At 33.7% G+C, this 15,282-nt stretch overlaps 1 protein-coding gene across 3 annotated transcripts in view; it reads left to right on the top strand.

Annotated features, from left to right (window-relative positions):
- Window positions 1-15,282, top strand: part of LOC143240188 (tubby-related protein 3-like) — a 109,627-nt gene that overhangs the window by 54,202 nt on the left and 40,143 nt on the right. For all 3 annotated transcript variants that reach the window (XM_076482254.1, XM_076482253.1, XM_076482255.1), the window contains one exon: window positions 3,672-3,812. In XM_076482254.1, the coding sequence (XP_076338369.1) occupies window positions 3,672-3,812 (141 nt within the window). The remainder of the gene's footprint in view (window positions 1-3,671; window positions 3,813-15,282) is intronic.

A 15,282-nucleotide genomic window follows, 5' to 3' on the forward strand; every position in this document is an offset into this window, starting at 1 on the left:
ATAGCTTAAAAAAGACGCCGAAAAAAATTAAACAAAAGACGCTGCGCTAACTGGAAAGATCCTAGGATACAAACTATAATATGGGATTATAAAATGTACCCTACATCTGAATCAGCTAATCAAAGAGATGCCAATATTTAAATTGACGACTGGATCTCCTATTAAGGCTACCGTAGGATAATACTACATTTATTTTCAGTATCCGGATTTCACTCCTCACTTACATCAGTTTGTTTTTCTTTATTTCTGTGTCGCTTAATTCTTTATAATGAACCCTCTATGTTACCTATTTCATAGTTATGTAATATTCATAGACTTGTTACCTCAACTTATAAACAGCAAATTTAAAATAGTAATAATAAACTTTATTTGATTAATAGAGCCACAATATTGAGGTAAATGTCCTGTTTGTTAACCTCAGTGTTTGTCTTGGTATCAAGTGCTATTCAGATACTACTGTTCTTCTGTCGAGAAACAAAAGCCTTAACTAACACTTGCAAATCCTGTTTACCCTGTTTACTTATCCTTTGTGTTTCTTTTAAATTTGCTTAGAACATCGATACTAAAACAAGTATAATATTAGATAGTGTTTTATATATATATATATATAACAACGTTAAGCCTCCGGATAACAGCTATTACTTTGTAGTTACTTGCCATCCGGGCCTGATGTGGTATAATAATTAGCACGCTCTGACTACGAATATGAGGATCCATCATTTGTAAGTCGTTTCCAAAATAAGACGTCTGTATGTTATACATTTGACGGAGTATCTCAAGATGTGGTGGGCTGGTGATAAGCTGCCTCTTCTTTAGTCCACCAGCTCAAAATTAGAGATGGTTATGAGAGCTCTTTGTGTAACAATTCAAGTGAATTCTGAAACAAACAAACAAAACACTTATCAGCCGCTAAGAGTTTGTCCAATAAATAAAATAAGTTGTTGCTGTAATACAGAACCTGAACTTTATGCACTGTGTGAGTCGACATCATAGTTTGAATTGTTTTACTTAGGCTTAACATATCATCAAAAAACACACAAAATACAAAAAATAAGGGAAAATGTAAATCAATTTAACTGTGTGCTATATCTAAATTGTATTACAAATTATAATAAGTTATTATAACTTATAATTATTATAAGTTAATGAGATGAGCATGACTTGCTTGCAAACTGTCAATCGAAGTTGAGGATATTAATTTTGTTCCATGTTAGTCCTAGCAAGATGTCTCTTGTAGTTATGCAAATCCGATCTCTTGTTCTGGTGCATTTCCCAATTTTACTTTACCAGTCATCGCTATATAATCCGGATGAACAATTCAGTCAAAAAATTTCCGTAATTGTGAAAACTAACGAACATTCTATTTAATAAATTAACGTTTGGTTTATAATTTAATTAATGGAAGATTAATTTACGTTCATATTAAATGAGGCATAATCGATTCTCTGTCAAAGTGGAGAGATTCAAATATGAAATATTTCTTGGGCCTCTACTGGAAGGAGTGTTAATATATATATATATGTATGTATAAAACCAGTCATTTCGTTTTCACTGGGAATCTTATACACTAGCTCCCGGTACCTAAGCGGTACGTCTGAAAGCTTATAACACTAAAAATCAGATTTCAATACCCGCAGTAACCAGAGCCCAAATAGCCCATATTATAGCTTTAGAATTACCAACAACATAAAAAACAACAAACTTTATACATTACAGTTTTTACCAAGTTTCTTCAAAATAAGATTTTAAAGCCATATCGAAATAGAGCTATTATTTGAACATAATGGAGCATCATGTGAACAGTGATAAGTTTACTAACTTACTATTGTAAAACCCGAAGTTTGTTTCCCCCGCGGTGGACACAGCAGAAATCCCAATATGACTTCGCTCCAAAGTAAACAAACTCTTGGAATATAACAGAGTGTTATAACCTAAATAAAACAATTCACAAAGTATTTCTGGGCCTAAGTACTCGTGGATTATGTGTGACTTAGTTAGTTTACAAACGATTTTTACTGACGCCACCCTAACCCACCCACCCTGATTTTCGCGACACACCTACAGTCACATACAGTATTCTATTTTTAGATTTTTTACGTTATTAAATATTCTTCTCTTGGTGAAACATCTCTAGCAACTTGTTTTGTAAACCACTGGTTTTAAAGGGTTTCTGATAACCTAAGAATTGAACGCTCACAAAATTATCATCTGTATTGAACTAATAGTACCATTACATTACTCAGCCCCACCTCCCTGGGACAGCGGTAGGTCTATGAATTTACAACGGTAAAATCAGAGGTTCGATTCCCCTCGGTGGACACAGCAGATAGCCCGCTATTGCTCTGCTATAAGTAAAACACACGCACAAATACATTACTCAGGGCCTATTATGTAATGTACTTTAGACAGAATGTGTTTTTTTATCAGTTCCTTACACCGAGCGTTGTAACAGGCGAAAATCCAAACTAACTCGGTACATGACGGATATAAATGAACCTAAGTCGGTTATTTGAAGACTGAGATAGGCTGGTTCATAGCTGGTCACAAAATGTTTGTCTCAAAGAACACTATATATTCTTCCAGCCGTCTATTAGTTTAAGACAGTAGTTTCAAACTTCTGCCTAAAGACCTTTTTTAGTCTGTTTGCACTAATTAATAGTGCTTTACGTTTTTTGTATTGGTTAGTTCGCGTTTAAGCGCAAGGCTACACAACGGGCTATCTGCGCTGTGCCCTATCTAGCTTATTGATGAGTCACTGAAGGAGGGGAGCATAATGGTTAATCAAAAGAATCTTCCAGATGGAAGGCTGTTCAGTGTGCCCGGATGTTAATTTAATCTACTTTATTAATGTCAATTGTTAATTCTTATGCGAGTAACTATTACTTTTTTGGGCGCATCTGGTGTTAAAAATACCATTCACATTTTCGTGTTTTATGTTATTAAAACTTGTAGCACTTTAGACAATGATTATACAAAATCTTCTTAAGTTCTTCATACTTCTTACTTTGTAAAAAACATTATTGAAACTAAACTTTCAGAATTCTTTCATTTTGCTAAGACTAAGACTCTGGAAGTAAAAAGTGTATAGTGCAAAAATTTTAGGGTATGTGTTTTCTTATAGCAAAGCCACATCGGACTATCTGCTGAGCCCGCCGAGGGGAATCGAACCCCTGATTATAGCATTGTAAATCCATAGACTTACCGCCTCACTAGCGGGAGGGATGGCAAAATTTTAGGATAAAATTAAACTTTGCCAATAAATAGTTGCTGTAATTTGCCAGCTTACTTGTACGTGACGTGGGCGAAATGTTACAGGATTGACCAGTAGATGGCTCTTATATCACAAAAAGAATGTTATAAAACAAATTTTTAATTCATCGTTGCTAATTTACATTTAATTTTTTATAACAAGGGCTACCTTCCATGTAGCCGTCTCTAATAAACTAGAGAGAAGGCAACTAACGAACATCATCCATCGCCGCTTCTTGGACTACGTTTCTCTCATCTAACAAAGGAATTTGACTTCACTCTTATAAAGCACTCAGGGCCCCAATGTGTTGAGTGGATTCAAACTACAGGCACACTAACCACCAAACCACGCCCGAGATTAACTCTGAAATAAAACAATATATATATATATATATATACTAATGATTATTCCGAAAAAACAGGTTACGATGGCCCCCTTCAGTACACAATGACCGAAGACAACCCTGACGGAATGACTAATGTTCAAGTGATAACGTCGGTTTCTTGTCCAAAAAATGATGTATCAGATGAAGCAAGTTCTGTTGAAACTTTAGCTGGATCAGGTAAGTTTCGGGTAAATTCATAATGTGCAAATAAAATTACTATTACAATACTACTAACTAATCAGTTTCTACACCGAAATTCTCGCTAGTATGAAATTCGGTTTCATGATATTCTGACACTTTCAAGCAAAGATCTGATAAAACAGACAACGAACAAACTTCTCCGCACATACCAACACACCTATGTTCAGTACGGTGTGCCTAAGAAATGGTAAATCATCGATACATGGGTTTAGATTACGTGTATAACAAAATATAATAAAGTTAACGTTTATGTGACTTCCATAAATTGGCAGCCATTTTCTTGATGCATGGGTTCCACCATCATAGAAACAATTGTAATGGTAACACAACACTTCATTAATCTGCACGAAACATTTTTTTCACTATCATCTTTTTAGAAACATAATTTATGTTTGAAAACACAATACTAATTTAAGTATCTATTATCATTTTCCACTGTCAATAAAAACTAATAAATCTACTTTTATTTTTCATTAATAATAAAAATTGTTAAATCTACTGTTATTTTCCACTAACAGTAAAAAGTGATAACTCAGGTATTATTTGCCATTACTATTATTTGTCACTAACAATAAAAACTGATAAAATTTACTATTATTTTCCACTAACAATAACAATTGAGAAATATACTATTATTTTCCACCAACAATAAAAACTAATAAAATCTGCTATTATTTTCCGCTAACGTTAAGAAAGAGAAACATCTATTTTTATTTCTACCACATTACTCGCTCACATCTTATTCCTGATGAAACGTTAAATGTGTTAGTGTGTTTTTTTAAGTATATTCCATTTTATATGTTTTAATGTTTCTATAGATTGGGGATTTTATTCAGAACATTTCTAATTTTTTACCAAAATATTACTTGAATTTACTTGCTGAATTAGGTCTAACTCAGAAATAATAATTTATAAACTTTTGCATTTTTTATGTCCGTTACTTTGTTCAGTTTGGAATAAATTATCTTTTTTTATTTCTATGTCAGTTTCACTGTGTGATAAATCATAACAAATACCTGTTAAACATAGAAGATTAAAAATGTTGTTTTCTTTTTTTACAATAAACTGTTCTTGTTATGTATTTATATCTTTAACTATAGAACATGTTTAAACTTTTGTAAAATATTTCATGATATTAATTTCATTTCTTTTTCTAATATTGGATAAGTTATTTTGGATAAGTAATTTTCATTCCCAAGAGATTCAGTTTGAAAGTTTACTTCTCAAAAATAAAAATTTAGAACCTATTTTTAATTTCATGAACAATAGTAAATAGAACGTAGCAAAATCAAACCAATAGGAACTTATAAAACATTTCAGTATTAATTATACTGCATTTCTTACGTTCAAACATCTTATAAAAATTTACTTGTTCTGTTCGTAATAGACTTTACTTACTAAAGTGAAGAATTTTCTGCTTAAAGATTTAAGCAAGGCCTAAATTCAGTCTATTTGTCTTTGGGCAATGTTATTTAATAGTTTCGATTTTTTTAATCATGTTTTGAGAAATCTCTGGTAGCTTTAAGGTTAAAGTTCATTTCCTCATCCATAATTTAATATTCCATCGAAATCTGTATTTCAAAACTCTACTTTTATTTTACTTTAATATATCTCAGTGAAGTACACGTCACTAGGTAATTATTTTTAGCCGCGGCATAGCGACTCATAAAATGACGCTGTGTTTTTGTTTTTTAATTACAATGTTTTAGCTCATATCTCAGCCCTCTCTTGACCGATTTAAAGTCTTATTACAGTTTTGAACTCAAAAGGTCACACTCTTTCGATTGATATATTTGACCATGCCCAATGTCTCATAGATTAATTTAATCTAATCCTGTCTAAAAGAATTGCAGTTTGAGGGTAGGCTGGTGGAGAGTCTGATGAGTAATAAAATCGAAAAGGGTTCATGTTCTGTATTGCTTGTGACAAGTTTATGTTCTGTATTGCTTGTGCACAAAAACAGGTTTAATAAAAAGAATAAAAAACTCGTAGATTTAATTTAATCTACTCTTGCCTAAAGGAATTTTAAATCACGCGGCTATTGAAACTTCTCTCTTGTTTAAAGTTTCTGTTTTCTTAGTCCGTTATATTTATTTATGTATTTTGTTTACTTTTTCATATAATTTTATTTGCATTTGTATTCGATTATTATCTTAGGAAAAGAGTTACTTTTTGTATAAATTTTCTTTTAAAATTATTTTCCAATTTTATATAATGAAACATCTTCTGGTATGTTTACTTTTATTACCTACTGATCTTTTTTAGTTGTTGCTTAATAATAAAGAATCACAATTAAACTGAAAGGTTGTGTTTAATAAAGTGTTTTTTATCCTTAGTTATTATTTTTGGACCCTTCAATGTCAAAACTTTTCTTCCAAAAATATATTTTATTAAATAAATTCTTATCCAATTTTATTTCGTTTCGAAAATACTGCGGGCCCAACGTGGCAAGGTGGTTAGGGCGCTCGACTTGTAATCTGAGGGTCGCGGGTTCAAATCCTCGTCACACCAAACATGGTCGCCCTTTCAGCCGTGTGGGCGTTCTAATGTAATGGTCAATCCCACTATTCGTTTGTAAAAGAGTAGCCCAAGAGTTGGCGGTGGGTGGTGATGACTAGCTGCATTCCCTCTACTCTTACACTGCTTAATTAGGGACGGTTAGCGCAGATAGCCCTTGTATAGGTATGCTCAAAATTCAAACCAAACAAAATACTGCAGTAAGAAATTTAAACTGAGTCTAGCACAACAAACACAAAATAATTGAACAAACGTGGCTATTTTTACTGTCTTTGTCCCAATATTTGTACAATTTACACAAATGAGCATATTAATATATTCCCACTTTGAATGTTGAGTCTTTGAAGAAGGTATTATGTGTCAGAAACGAAGTCTTGTCATACGCACAGTGCTTTACTCGGCATTAGTATTTCTTTTTTATGTTAATTCCACTGTTCAATATTCAGAACATATTGATTTCATAAAACCTTTGCTAAGTATATGTGAGATAATGTAGGAAAATTAAGTGATAGTTCACAATAGATTTACCACATTTCTTCAGCTTGTGTGCTGTACATGTACTAAATTATACAGAAATCAATGCTATTAATAGTATTTGTTTGCTTGCTTAAAATGGAATTCGAATCTTTCATCTCTTTTCGTCACTGAACAAGTCAGGAATTCGTGTAATGCTACAGTCGAAGAGTTGACATAATTTTGTCACTTGTTATTTATTCGGTTGTAAGTCTAGGGAAAATATACAAAATTTAGTTCCATAATTTCCTCATATTTACAGGGGTGTTATAATTTATTTTTTTATTTTGGAGGCTTTACGGCTTATCGTTGAATGAACAATACTCTACAACTTTGATTTCTTTATGGTTTGTGAAAAAGTTGACATGAAGAAATGAGATATATTTACTACCTATAACGTCAAGTAAAATAGGGAATACAGTGATACCTCGGTTCTCGAACGACTCCCTTCTCGAACAATTCAGTTTTTGAACATATTGTTTGAGAAAAAAATGTCTCGGTTGTCGAACATAAACTCGGTTCCCGAACCAAGCTGTCGTGGCCCGAACCCCCGAAATAACCCGACTGATGACACGAACGACCCTTCGACCATTTTCGGCCCACGCCAAGCTTGACCAAAACATTTTACTTGCACCTGTCGCTCAGTCCACACTCCTGCTAAAATCTGCTGTGAACGTTCTCGTTTTTCTTTTTGTTTTTTTTTTATTTATTGTTTTTCTAAATAGTCTGATTGAATAAACCACCATAGGGTCAAAGTTGTTAGAGCCACAATATAGGTGAAAAAAGATCTCATAGCGAAGTATGAGTTTGTTTTTGTTTGTTTTGAAATTCGCACAAAGCTACTTGAGGGCTATCTGTGCTAGCCGTCCCTAATTTAGCAGTATAAGACTAGAGGGAAGGCAGCTAGTCATCACCACCCACCGCCAACTCTTGGGCTATTCTTTTACCAACGAATAGTGGGATTTTACCGTCACATTATAACGCCTCACGGTTGAAAGAGTGAGCATGTTTGGCGCGACGGTGATGCGAACCCGCGACCCTCAGATTACGAGTCGCACGCCTTAGCACGCTTGGCCATGCCGGGCCAGCGAAGTATGAGAGTGGTGTTTGCGTGTCTGATCTTGCTACACAGTTTGGTATGGCTAAGTTTACAGTCTGCTCCATACTGAAAAATAAAGAGGTCATCAAAGGAGCTGATGTTGCAAAAAGAGTGACAATGCTTACGAAACAAAGATCACAAACAATGGAAGAGGTAGAAAAACTGTTGTTGATTCGGATAAACAAAAAACAGTTAGCTGGTGATAGCACTTCTTAGACCATCATTTGTAAGAAAGCAAAGCAGTTGCATGCTGACCTCCTGAAAAAACCCTGGAACGAGTGCTGATACAAGTGATGCCTTTAAGGCTAGTAGGGGATGGTTTGAAAAATTTAGGAAGAGAAGTGGCATACATAGTGTGGTGAGACATGGGAAGGGTGCCAGGCAGAAATAAACCTCATTAGACAGGTTTTTAGTGAGAAATAGGTCCAGTGAGTCTCAAGCAGGTTGTAGCGATGCAAAGAGACAGGGGCCTGGTATGGCCTAGCGCGTTAAGGCGTGCACTTCGTAATCTGAGGGTCGCGGGTTCGCGCCCGAGTCGCGCCAAAACATGCTCGCCCTCCCAGCCGTGGGGGCGTTATAATGTGACGCTCAATCCCACTTTTCGTTGGTAAAAGAGTAGCCCAAGAGTTGGCGGTGGGTGGTGATGACTAGCTGCCTTCCCTCTAGTCTTACACTGCTAAATTAGGGACGGCTAGCACAGATATCCCTCGAGTAGCTTTGTGCGAAATTCCAAAACAAACAAACAAAGCAAAGAGACAGAAGAGAGAAAGAACCCCGGAAGGAGAGTTACCTGACGTTTTTATGGAAGGTGACTTCCCTTCCAAACAATAATGACCCTCCTACTCTCCACGTTCCTCACCACCTTTCACTTACGCCATCAGCTTTCCTCAGTACAGGTAAAGTGCAGTTAAATTTCATTTATTGTTTTTTTATTGTGTTTATAATTTTTGTGGTTGACTTTATGCATGTAAGTATTATTAAACAGGTATAAATAAGCAATATTTTTACTTAAAATTCTTCATAATACGTAATGTTTGGAGGTCTGTAACGGATTAATTTAATTTACAGTATTTCTTATGGGAAAAATTGATTCGGTTTTTGAACAAATCGGTTTTCGAACAGCCTTCTGGAACGGATTAAGTTCGAGAACCGAGGTACCACTGTATATTGGTTTGCTATCGACTCGTAAAATTTAATGAAACATTTGTATGAAGAATATTTGTTTCTAGGAATATTTTATAAGTTTTTAAATATATTTTGTATTAGAAATATTTTAATTGCTCAAAATCTCCTGTATATTTGCTGGGAAATATTTTCAGAGTATGTTAAAATATTTTAGAACAAGTTTTGATTAAGTAAATATACAACAATCTGTGGTACAGAACTCGTCAAATTTTTCAACATGAAAGCTTTTCAACAAATGATTAACAAATTTTTATAATTTTGAAATATTAAATATGTATGTGGAAAATATAAATGAAGAATCAGAAAAAGCAATCTTCTGGCTGTTTTAATTCTTTATTCTATTTTACACATACATACACACACACATATATGATTATGCAACTTAAAACATTAAAGTAAGCTAAAAGTGAACTCACAAATAACTCAATGTTTTTTTGGAAATTATTTTCATTTTATAATTTATTTTCGCCTGTTGGTGGCTCAGCGGTGAGGTTGCAGGCTTACAATACTAAAAAATCAGGCTTTGATACCCGCAACTGCCAAAACACAGATAGCCCGTTGCATACCTTTATGCTTAATGAAAAACAAATAAAACAATTTCATAATAAGTGTGTGAGATTTTCTACCTCTCCAGCTAGGTATGGCATTCAGGTTGTGTTGGCCTTTCAGTGGCTATGACATGTGTTTGTTCATGTTGAATAGCAAACCGCATACAAATCTCTACTTTCATTAATCGTATTAATAGAAATAATTAAAATGTTTAACATATCTATTTTCATTATTTCGATTTTTATTACAATATTTTCGGTATAGAGATTATTTTGCTAATGTAAATCTCCTAAACTGACCGAGCCTGTGAGATTTATTGGGTTTACGGCCAACAACATCGTTAACAGTAATTGTATCCAAATCATTAATGTCTTGGTTTGTTTTTGAATTTCGCGCAAAGCTACTCGAGGGCTATCTGCGCTAGCCATCGCTAATTTAGCAGTGTACGACTGGAAGGAAGGCAGCTTGTCATCACAACCCACCTCCAACTCTTGGGTTACTCTTTTACCAACGAATATTGGGATTGAACATCACATTATAACGCTCCCACGGCTGAAGGGGCGAGCATGTTTGGTGTGACAGGGATACGAACCCGCGGCCCTCAGATTACGAGTCGAGTGCCTTAACTACCTAGTCATGCCGGGCCGCAAATTTGCTCGAGGGCTATCTACGCTAACCGTCCCTAATTTAGCAGTGTAAATTTAGGGGGAAGATATCTCCCACGGCTGAAAGGGCAAGCATGTTTGGTGTGACAGGGATACGGTCCCGCGACCCTCAGTTTGCGAGTTGAGTGTTCAAACCTTTATAAATAAAAAATTAGCTATCTTCGGTACCAGGCCAATATCTCAGTAGGTATCTTTCAATGATCGGAAATCACTGTTAATTTTTCATTAAGACTGTTATTAAAAAATAACAGAATTCGTTTTTAAACGTGAAATAAATGTGTATGAGCATTTTAGTTAAAAATAGGGATAGACCTCGAATTAAAATAAAATTATTGATTCACGAAAACTTTGGAGATACATATCACCGAATGAAACGCTTTCATTGCAGTATTTTAGGCACAGATCGTAACTACAACCGTATAAAATGAAACTAAGCTCAAATCGTATCTAAAGGGTTAAAATATATCATAGAATTTACTTAATTAATATACGGGATCGTATTTTATTTAGACTTTGTTTTTATTCTGTTTGCTTAGAATCAAACACAAAGCTGCATAAATAACAATTATAACTAAAAGTATAACTTAGAAGAACGATAATCAATACAAACAAAAGCGAAAGTTATTAAAAGAAAGACACTAAAACTAAAACAAGGGCTCCCAGTCAGAAAACCGTCACGTGGTCAAAATAAAATTTAAATGTACTGACGTAGTACACGTAGTACACGTAGTAGCAATTCATTTGTCTTTGTAACCCGGTGATCATGCTACGATTACTCGTTTAGGAGGTGCGTTTTAGTAATCCGTCTCTCGCATTCGATACTGTACTGTCTTACAGAAAACGAAGCCTAACATCTGTGTAACGTTGAGATAGTATTTTTATAAAACAAATTTTAAAACATTTGTGTCTAGTCTTAAAGTATATACGTAACATTTACAAGCTACCCAGCTCTTTGCACGTGAAATTTACCTAAAGTCCTCAATTCTGTGCATGTGACCTTCACTTAGGGTACTCACCTTAATGCACGTGATGTTTACCTAAGGTACTTTGCTCTATGCATAACATGTTTGTTTAAGGCACCCAGTCTATGCACGTGATATTTACCAAGATACTCACTCACCTCTGTGCACGTTATGTTGGCTCAAGTTATTCAGTTTACTATCCCTAAAACGATTCTGGCTTTTACTTGTCTAAGGTAGAAAATCTATTCATTTATTATTTAAAAAGTTAGCTTCTAGCTTTACAGACAATATTTTTTGTATTATCCGTATTATGTGTTTACGTTTTCTGTTTTTCTATAGAAAATTACGAGTAACACAATATGTGCTATGTAAAATAATTCATGGTCTTATACTTTACTTTTGTTCTCTTGTAGTGATTGAGACTAAAAAAAATGTGTTTATTGAAAACATATCCTTCACTTCCTTTGGTAAAACAAAATGATAGCGTTTCTAACGGATTCGTATCGATATTTTGATCGTACGCGAAACGTTTCTGCTTCTAAAAGTAACGTGTATTCTGTTACGGTGTTTATAAATTCTAACCTGTACGCTGTATATTTTAAGTTTCATATTTCAGGCCCAGATAATGTCACATCCTCGTGACAAGTTAAAGAACACTTTAAGATTATTTTGCGAATAGAGTTACGTATTATAATTTTTTTGGACGAGTCTTCGATTTATTATGTTACGTATTTTAATGTATTACAATTTCAAATAACCGGAAATTTGAATTTGAATTTAGAACGAACTTTAAATATTAATATTTATCAAATTTATAATAGTTGTCAACAAGATTGATACACACTATTTTCTTTTTTAACACAAATATACATTAATATACAAATAAAAAACAATACAATTTATAGCAACGGTTATTACTAATAGTTATTACAAATAATGGTTTATGTACAACAGTTTTACAAATGTACAGACAATACTGAGTCTTATATCCTGTATAGAACAGAATATTGTATCTATGATCCAAGTCCACGACGAGCAAATTAACACTGAACTGATGATATTGCATCTTGCTTAAGCTAGCTAGCTTGATTGTTCTCACACCGCTGACTTTTACCGATGATGATATTTAATGTTCTCGTTAAAATTCTAACGTCCGAAGTAATTCACTGGAGTTTAACGGTTTGTAACGTTCGAAATCTAAAAACGTTTTTTCTCAAATTCTGTAGTTTTCCGATTAATAGACGTTAATCACAGTTACAGCTTCTGATGTTTATAGCATAGTGACTGTAGTTGATCAATAATATGTTTCTTCCATCTCTCGGCTAGCCGCTTTTTATGGGAATAATGCGAATTTGTAGATATTTCAACAATGATCTAGCATGTTTATGTAATACAAATATTGTTGATTTTTACTATCAAGAATCTTCTAGAAATTTCGAGAACAGGAGGAACTTGCTCAATATACAACTAACAATATACGTCACAGTCGAAAAGAAAAAACTACACTGAAACAAATGTAGATACTAAAATAAAGGTACAACAGCAAATCTGTTACACAAGCAAAATACAAGTTATGAAATATAAATATTTTTTCTCTTTTAAGAGATAAAGAATATCTCATTGCTTTAAAGAATCGACGAAATGTAGCATTGTAAACAATAAGACGACGTTTCTCATTGCCTGTAGTGCTAAGTTTAGCACCAAAAAATGTTTTGCAACTATCAACTGGTGGTTAAATGTAGTAATTTCATAAAATAACCTTCGCTCTTGGAAGGAGGGTGGGGAAAGAGGGAGAGTACTTCAATCTCACTACCTCACACTGTCACTTAGGGGCATATCATTAACCTAATGACCTTAGCATGAATTATATTACAGGTATTAAAAAATTGGAAATTAATGGCCATTTTATACACAGGTTACAAGCTTAAAAATGTAAAACGTTTATGAAAAGATGAGATATTAAACTCTCTAGAAAACTATGCAGATAAATTTACTTTTAAAATGGATAACTAAAGAATGATATGCTTAATTTCTTAAATTCATGGCCAGGAGGTTAAGGTGTTTGACTCGCAATCTTATAGTCGTGGGTTCAAATCCTCGTCACACCGAAAACATGCTCGCCCTTTCAGCAGTAGGGCATTATAATGTGATGGTCAATCCCACTATTCGTTGGTAAAAGAGTGTCCAGAGAGTTGACGGTAGGTGATGATAACTAGCTGCCTTCCCTCTAGTCTTACGCTGTTAAATTAGGGACGGCTAGCGTAGATAGCCCTCGTGCAGCTTTGCGCGAAATTCTAAACAAACAGTCATTCTCATTTTTTTAAGGCAAAGCTGCACGAAGGATATCTGTGGTGTCTCCGTCGTGGAGAATTAAACCTCACTTAGGAGCTTATGGTGAGGGATAAACCAAACTCAATAATACTGACTAACTTAATTTCTGAAGAGAAAATTATCCTGTCTAAGCTGATAGATTAAATAAATGAGAAGTTCACTGAGATTTACGAGTTCGAGACGTGGTAATATACGAAACAAGCTTTGTACTTTCAACTGTGTAAGAGAGTTATTAAGTAAAATAGCAAGTTTGCCTTTATTAATAAAAGCACTGGTGATTGTTTTATTGAAACCACCTAAAATATGAAAGTTAACTGTCGCTACTGATTATCTGATTTTCCATAGCTACACGTCGTTCTTAAAGTGCTTAAAAATTCAGTTAAATTTAGATTTATTGCTAGACCCGATAAAACAGTTTTAAAACTTGGTATACTTTTTAATAAAAATCTTGATTTATTATTTGATAAAATTGAACTTCATACTGACAATTTACCATGAAAAAGGTTTGCGTCTATGAAAATATTGGTCAAGTTTAGAAATGCACGTGTATATATATATATATATATATATATATAATTAATCCGACTTAACTTGTACTGTTAATTTCCAACTGCACTTAAATACGTGTGATTTCATCAGGAGCATCATGATATTTTGATACGTGTGATTTAATCAGTGGCATCATGTTCTTTTGACACGTGTGATTTAATCAGAGGCATCATGATATTTTGATACTCGTGATTTAATCAGAGGCATCATGTTCTTTTGATACGTGTGATTTAATCAGAGGCATCATGATATTTTGATACTCGAATGGACACCAATCCTGTTATTTGCATACATATAATTATATATTAGAATATTGCAAAAGTATATGTCCCCACCCAGTGGTTAAGCAGTGAGTCTACGAACTTATAACGGTAGAAAGCGGGTTTCGATACCAGTGATGAACATAGCATAAATGGATCATTGTTTAGCTTTGAGCTGAACTGCAAAAATACACGACTGATTTTTCGTTTCGTTTCGTTGATTTTATTAACACGGAATGAAACTTCATATTCATATTCCTGTTTTTATTAACACGGAATGAAACTTCAGATTCATATTTCTGGTTTTATCAACACGGAATGAAACTTCAGATTCATATTTCTGTTTCTATTAATACAGAATGAAACTTCAGATTCATATTTCTGGTTTTATCAACACGGAATGAAACTTCAGATTTATATTTCTGTTTCTATTAATACAGAATGAAACTTCAGATTCATATTTCTGGTTTTATCAACACGGAATGAAACTTCAGATTTATATTTCTGGTTTTATCAACACGGAATGAAACTTCAGATTCATATTTCTGGTTTTATCAACACGGAATGAAACTTCAGATTTATATTTCTGGTTTTATCAACACGGAATGAAACTTCAGATTCATATTTCTGGTTTTATCAACACGGAATGAAACTTCAGATTTATATTCCTGTTTCTATTAATACAGAATGAAACTTCAGATTCATATTTCTGGTTTTATCAACACGGAATTAAACTTCAGATTTATATTCCTGTTTTTATTAAACATTGTCTCACTGATGACAAATGTTGTCCTTTTCAAAGTCAGATAGCTTATT

Source organism: Tachypleus tridentatus, chromosome 13, assembly GCF_004210375.1.
Source record: "Tachypleus tridentatus isolate NWPU-2018 chromosome 13, ASM421037v1, whole genome shotgun sequence".
NCBI classification, from domain to species: Eukaryota; Metazoa; Arthropoda; class Merostomata; order Xiphosura; family Limulidae; genus Tachypleus; species Tachypleus tridentatus.